This window comes from Cottoperca gobio, unplaced genomic scaffold (genome assembly GCF_900634415.1).
Source record: "Cottoperca gobio unplaced genomic scaffold, fCotGob3.1 fCotGob3_105arrow_ctg1, whole genome shotgun sequence".
Taxonomy (NCBI): Eukaryota; Metazoa; Chordata; class Actinopteri; order Perciformes; family Bovichtidae; genus Cottoperca; species Cottoperca gobio.
Genome location: NW_021166784.1, coordinates 35,246 through 43,197, shown reverse-complemented (window position 1 = coordinate 43,197; position 7,952 = coordinate 35,246). Strand labels below are relative to the sequence as shown.

General features: G+C 39.5%; 1 protein-coding gene across 1 annotated transcript; it reads left to right on the top strand.

The window, feature by feature from the left end:
• Positions 1-41: 41 nt before the first annotated feature.
• Positions 42-5,751, top strand: LOC115004493 (mitochondrial 2-oxoglutarate/malate carrier protein-like; the record flags this gene model as incomplete). The annotated part of the gene is made up of 7 exons (XM_029426136.1): positions 42-184; positions 2,694-2,811; positions 2,889-2,977; positions 4,367-4,437; positions 4,542-4,667; positions 5,530-5,630; positions 5,711-5,751. Coding segments are annotated over 7 exons (666 nt in total), but the record flags the coding sequence as incomplete, so codon positions are not given.
• Positions 5,752-7,952: the final 2,201 nt, after the last annotated feature.

Sequence of the window (7,952 nt, the reverse complement as noted above, 5' to 3'; positions counted from 1 at the left end):
TCTGTCTGCACCTGTCTCTCTCTCTGCAGGATGGGGCGGCGACAGTGTTCGTGCAGCCCCTGGACCTGGTGAAGAACCGGATGCAGCTGAGCGGACAGGGCACGAAGGCTCGAGAGTACAAAACCAGTTTCCACGCGCTGGTGTCCATCCTGAGGAACGAGGGAGTGGGAGGCATCTACACCGGGTACCTGAGTCCTAAAGATACATCTTTACTAACTATATGTTTATTATCAACACCGGGTACCTGAGTCCTAAAGATACATCTTTACTAACTATATGTTTATTATCTACACCTGGTACCTGAGTCCTAAAGATACATCTTTACTAACATATGTTATTATCTACACCTGGTACCTGAGTCCTAAAGATACATCTTTACTAACTATATGTTATTATCTACACCGGGTACCTGAGTCCTAAAGATACATCTTTACTAACTATATGTTTATTATCAACACCTGGTACCTGAGTCCTAAAGATACATCTTTACTAACTATATGTTTATTATCTACACCTGGTACCTGAGTCCTAAAGATACATCTTTACTAACTATATGTTTATTATCTACACCTGGTACCTGAGTCCTAAAGATACATCTTTACTAACTATATGTTATTATCTACACCTGGTACCTGAGTCCTAAAGATACATCTTTACTAACTATAATGTTATTATCTACACCTGGTACCTGAGTCCTAAAGATACATCTTTACTAACTATATGTTATTATCTACACCTGGTACCTGAGTCCTAAAGATACATCTTTACTAACTATATGTTATTATCTACACCTGGTACCTGAGTCCTAAAGATACATCTTTACTAACTATATGTTATTATCTACACCTGGTACCTGAGTCCTAAAGATACACCTTTACTAACTATATGTTATTATTACACTGGTACCTGAGTCCTAAAAATACATCTTTACTAACGATATGTTATTATACACCTGGTACCTGAGTCCTAAAGATACATCTTTACTAACGTATGTTTATTATCTACACCTGGTACCTGAGTCCTAAAGATACATCTTTACTAACTATATGTTATTATCTACACCTGGTACCTGAGTCCTAAAGATACACCTTTACTAACGATATGTTATTATCTACACCTGGTACCTGAGTCCTAAAGATACACCTTTACTAACGATATGTTATTATCTACACCTGGTACCTGAGTCCTAAAGATGCATCTTTACTAACTATATGTTATTATCTACACCTGGTACCTGAGTCCTAAAGATACATCTTTACTAACTATATGTTTATTATCTACACCTGGTACCTGAGTCCTAAAGATACACCTTTACTAACTATATGTTATTATCTACACCTGGTACCTGAGTCCTAAAGATACATCTTTACTAACTATATGTTTATTATCTACACCTGGTACCTGAGTCCTAAAGATACATCTTTACTAACTATATGTTATTATCTACACCTGGTACCTGAGTCCTAAAGATACACCTTTACTAACTATATGTTATTATCTACACCTGGTACCTGAGTCCTAAAGATACATCTTTACTAACTATATGTTTATTATCTACACCTGGTACCTGAGTCCTAAAGATACATCTTTACTAACTATATGTTATTATCTACACCTGGTACCTGAGTCCTAAAGATACACCTTTACTAACTATATGTTATTATCTACACCTGGTACCTGAGTCCTAAAGATACACCTTTACTAACTATATGTTTATTATCATCACCTGGTACCTGAGTCCTAAAGATACCTTTACTAACTATATGTTTATTATCATCACCTGGTACCTGAGTCCTAAAGATACATCTTTACTAACTATATGTTTATTATCTACACCTGGTACCTGAGTCCTAAAGATACACCTTTACTAACTATATGTTATTATCTTCACCTGGTACCTGAGTCCTAAAGATACATCTTTACTAACTATATGTTTATTATCATCACCTGGTACCTGAGTCCTAAAGATACATCTTTACTAACTATATGTTATTATCTACACCTGGTACCTGAGTCCTAAAGATACACCTTTACTAACTATATGTTATTATCTACACCTGGTACCTGAGTCCTAAAGATACATCTTTACTAACTATATGTTATTATCTTCACCTGGTACCTGAGTCCTAAAGATACACCTTTACTAACTATATGTTATTATCATCACCTGGTACCTGAGTCCTAAAGATACATCTTTACTAACTATATGTTATTATCTACACCTGGTACCTGAGTCCTAAAGATGCATCTTTACTAACTATATGTTATTATCTACACCTGGTACCTGAGTCCTAAAGATACACCTTTACTAACTATATGTTATTATCTTCACCTGGTACCTGAGTCCTAAAGATACACCTTTACTAACTATATGTTATTATCTACACCTGGTACCTGAGTCCTAAAGATACACCTTTACTAACTATATGTTATTATCTTCACCTGGTACCTGAGTCCTAAAGATGCATCTTTACTAACTATATGTTTATTATCTTCACCTGGTACCTGAGTCCTAAAGATGCATCTTTACTAACTATATGTTTATTATCTACACCTGGTACCTGAGTCCTAAAGATGCATCTTTACTAACTATACAGACTAATTTAATTCGTTAAAAATAAAAACTAATATTTATTTATTTAAATAATTATTCATTTAAGATAAAGACATGAAATGTGTTTTCTATGCGTCAGGCTATCGGCAGGTTTGTTGCGTCAGGCGACCTACACGACGACTCGTCTGGGAATCTACACCATCCTGTTCGAGAAGATGACTGACGCTGACGGACGGCCACCAAACTTCCTCTTCAAGGTACTGGAGGGTTTACTTCCTGTTCTCAGGGCTCGGACTCCCTCTGACCCCCCAGTAACGCAGTGTTCCCCCTGTAGGCTCTGATCGGGATGACAGCCGGAGCTACGGGAGCGTTTGTCGGGACGCCGGCGGAGGTCGCTCTGATCAGGATGACTGCTGATGGACGGTGAGATACGATGAATTTCATCTTTAAATAATGCTCTTCTGTTGACTGCAGAGAAGATGTAGCTGCATGCACGTACGTGGTCGCAGATATTGCAAATTGCTTATTTCTTTTGTCAGAATGACGAACATCATGACACCCTTCAGCTTCTTAAGATTTTTATTTTAGATTAGGATTCAATTCTGCATTGTAGAAGAGGAGGCATGGAGAGTTTTCAATACGCGTTTGAAGCTCAATGCTTTGTGTAAAGACGTTAATATTTGGGATGTCAGGACTAACTACGGCCTGTAGGGGGCGCTGCAGGACGTGCTGCAGGACGTCCTCTGTATTCAGTGTGCAGTGCAGTGTGTGGCCTGTAGGGGCGCTGCAGGGTGTCCTTTGTATTCAGTGTGTAGTGCACAGAGTGGCCTGTAGGAGGCGCTGCAAGACGTCCTCTGTATTCAGTGTACAGTGCACCGTGTGGCCTGTAGGGGCGCTGCAGGATGTCCTCTGTATTCAGTGTGCAGTGTGGCCTGTAGGGGCGCTGCAGGATGTCCTCTGTATTCAGTGTGCAGTGTGTGGCCTGTAGGGGGCGCTGCAGGACGTCCTCTGTATTGAGTGTGCAGTGTGTGGCCTGTAGGGGGCGCTGCAGGACGTCCTCTGTATTCAGTGTGTAGTGCACAGAGTGGCCTGTAGGAGGCGCTGCAGGACATCCTCTGTATTGAGTGTGCAGTGTGTGGCCTGTAGGGGGCGCTGCAGGATGTCCTCTGTATTCAGTGTGTAGTGCCCAGAAGATGGCCTTTAGGAGGACGCCTGCAAGACGTCATCTTGTATTCAGTGTGCAGTGCACCGTGTGGCCTGTAGGGGCGCTGCAGGATGTCCTCTTGATTGAGGTGCAGTGCCACCGTGTGGCCTGTAGGGCGCTTGCAGGACGTCCTCTGTATTCAGTGTGTAGTGCCCAGAGTGGCCTTGTAGGAGGCGCTGCAGGACATCCCTCTGTATTGGAAAGTGTTGCAGTGTGTGGCCTGTAGGCGTGGCGCGCCAGGATTGTCCTCTGTATTCAGTTGTGTTAAGTGCACAGAGTGGCATGCTAGGAGGCGCTTGCAAGACGTCCTCTGTATTCAGTGATTGCAGTGCAGTGTGTGGCCTGTAGGGCGCTGCAGGACGTCCTCTGTATTGAGTGTGCAGTGCAGTGTGTGGCCTGTAGGGGCGCTGCAGGACGTCCTCTGTATTGAGTGTGCAGTGCACCGTGTGGCCTGTAGGGGCGCTGCAGGACGTCCTCTGTATTGAGTGTGCAGTGCACGTGTGGCCTGTAGGGGCGCTGCAGGACGTCTCTGTATTGAGTGTGCAGTGCACCGTGTGGCCTGTAGGGGCGCTGCAGGACTCTGATGGTGGTTGATGTGTTTCTCTCAGGCTCCCTGCAGACCAGATGAGAGGCTACACTAATGTCTTCAAGCTTTTGGCTCGGATAACCAGAGAAGAAGGTCTCAGCACACCTGTGGAGGGTGAGCAGGCTCCCTCCCCCGCTGACTTTGTTTACCTGTGTAACCTGTTCCCTTATCTCCTAACATAAAGTGTTTACTGATAGGTGTGTGGTGTGTGTGGTGTGTGTGTGTGTGTGTAGGGGTGTGTTCCGCCATGGCTCGGGCGGTGGTGGTGAACGCAGCTCAGCTCGCCTCCTACTCTCAGACCAAACAGGCGCTGCTGGACTCAGGTACACACTGAATACACATTAAATACACATTAAATACACTGAATACACACTGAATACACATTAAATACACATTAAATACACATTAAATACACTGAATACACACTGAATACACATTAAATACACATTAAATACACTGAATACACATTAAATACACTGAATACACATTAAATACACACTGAATACACACTGAATACACATTAAATACACATTAAATACACATTAAATACACTGAATACACATTAAATACACATTAAATACACTGAATACACACTGAATACACATTAAATACACATTAAATACACATTAAATACACATTAAATACACTGAATACACACTGAATACACATTAAATACACTGAATACACATTAAATACACTGAATACACATTAAATACACACTGAATACACACTGAATACACATTAAATACACTGAATACACATTAAATACACACTGAATACACACTGAATACACATTAAATACACTGAATACACATTAAATACACTGAATACACATTAAATACACACTGAATACACACTGAATACACATTAAATACACTGAATACACATTAAATACACTGAATACACATTAAATACACTGAATACACATTAAATACACTGAATACACACTGAATACACATTAAATACACTGAATACACATTAAATACACTGAATACACATTAAATACACACTGAATACACACTGAATACACATTAAATACACTGAATACACATTAAATACACTGAATACACATTAAATACACTGAATACACATTAAATACACACTGAATACACACTGAATACACATTAAATACACTGAATACACATTAAATACACTGAATACACTCTGTGTACTTTGTGTTTTCAGGGTATGTCCGGGACGGTATTCTGTGTCACTTCTGTGCCAGTATGATCAGCGGTCTGGTTACCACGGCAGCGTCGATGCCCGTGGACATCGTGGAAGACGCGGTGAGAAACTAAAGAACATCGTGGTATTAAAGTTTCTTCTTCAACCGACAGACGAGTTTAACTTCCACTTTGTCTCGCAGGATCCAGAACATGAGTGATGAATCGACGGGAAGCCCGCGATACAAGAACGGCCTGGTGAGTCCTCAAAACTTTATTTACACAACACAGAGGAGATAAAGTTAAACGGTTGACCTTTGACCTCTTTAATAATAACAATTAAAAACCTTCACTCATTTATTTATGGAGCCAACACGGCCCTGCAGTTAACTTGTGTTAACTAAGGAATGATTTTCTTATAATATTCCAACTTTTTCTTTGTAATGTTTGCGACATTGTTTGTGAAACTACCGAACTTTTGTCTCAAAATATTTTTTGATTTTGACGTTCTGCATAATCAATGTGTGTAGCTCAGTACTCTTCTTCTGCAGAATCAATGTGGTAGCGCAGTACTCTTCTTCTGCAGAATCAATGTGTGTAGCTCAGTACTCTTCTTCTGCAGAATCAATGTGTATAGCTCAGTACTCTTCTTCTGCAGAATCAATGTGTGTAGCTCAGCGCTCTTCTTCTGCATAATAAATGTGTTTTCTGTCTGCTCCATCAGGAGGTGCTGATGCGGGTCGTGAGGAACGAGGGATTCTTCTCGCTGTGGAAAGGTTTCACGCCGTACTACGCTCGGCTCGGCCCCCACACTGTCCTCACCTTCATCTTCCTCGAGCAGATGAACCGCCTGTACAAGACGCACGTCCTCGACCGCTAACACACACACACGTTTCTGACATCACATTTAAAGGGACAGTCCTACATAGAGTGAAGTCCATTCATAATATGTGCGACTGTTTCTCTAACACACACACACACACACACACTGTGTTTTAAGTTCTTTTTGTAAAGAAAAGAGTGTGAAATAAATGTAGTTCATCATCTAGTGGTGTTAATAATAAATAATAATGATAAAAAGTCTTATTTGTAATATTATTACAAACGCACAGCATCATGAGATTGCTGGGTAACCATGGTAACAGCCAGATGAGGAAGATGGAGGAATAAACAGTTTGAGCCTCACTTTGATGTTTGTGTCACTTTGTGAGTTTTATTACTTTTATACAATATTTATTCTTGAAAGATTACAACTCATCCAAAGATATCCGTCCACCTCTTATCCGGGTCGGTGAGGGCAGATATCATTTAAATATTTTACATTTGTATATATATTCAAATATTACAACTTTGTTTTCATATTTATTATTTCTGAGCATTTTTACTTTATTCTAGAAAAATTGTTTGTTTCCAAAATATGATTTTTATGGGTTATTATTATTATTATTATTTAGGGTTAGGGTTCTCTTTTATTGTGAATTTCTCTTGAAATACTACAACTATATTTTCTAAATATTTTCAGAATCATTTTCGTCTTTTCCTTTGAAATGTCGAAGGTTTCACTTTGAATATTCAATATTTTGAAATACAAAAGATTTCTATCCCAAATATTAAATGTTTTCTATAAATATTACAACTTCAACTCAAATACTGTTTTAAGAAAATATGAAATATAAATGATATATATGAACATATATAACAGAGTTAATGTTGTAATAATGAGCTCATGTTTATTATAATGGGTTAATAATAAACGTGTGCAGCATGTAGTAGCGCTGTGTGTCCTGCAGGGGACCGACACTCAATGAAACAGTAAATAAAGTTTTCTCTTGAATCCTCGTTCATGATTATTAATGGGAAGTTAAGACACACAATAATAGACTATATTATTTTATTAAGTGTTATTGATTTAGTACAACATAACTAAGATTGAAATTCATTAACATGTTTTCAGTAGTTTTTTATTGACAAAACATTTAAAAATAAAAATGCGTGCGTGCGTGAGCTGTTTAGAAGACACGCAGCGTCGGTGTGCATCTCATTATAAAACTGTCATAACAGCTACACACTCTGCTCTGCCTTATAAGGACGCACACACACTTCCTCTTATCTCTCTCGCCTCGATTTCTTTCAAATTGACTCAGAAAAGTTTGCCGTTAGAGGAAGTGTGTGTGTGTGTGTGTGTGTGTGTGTGTGTGTGTGTGTGTGAGAGTGACATTCAGCACTTCCTCTGTTCTGCAGCAGGTTTACAGAAAGACTAATTATTGTTCATGTTCACAAACGTTGTGTTATAGTATCTCACCTGCTAATAATTATAATAATAATGTCATGTAATCTTGTGTGTGTGTGTGTGTATAAACTCGTAAGTCTGAGACACCACACCTTTTCTCTCGCACACACACACACACACACACACACACTCACTGAAGGTCCTGCATGTTTTAA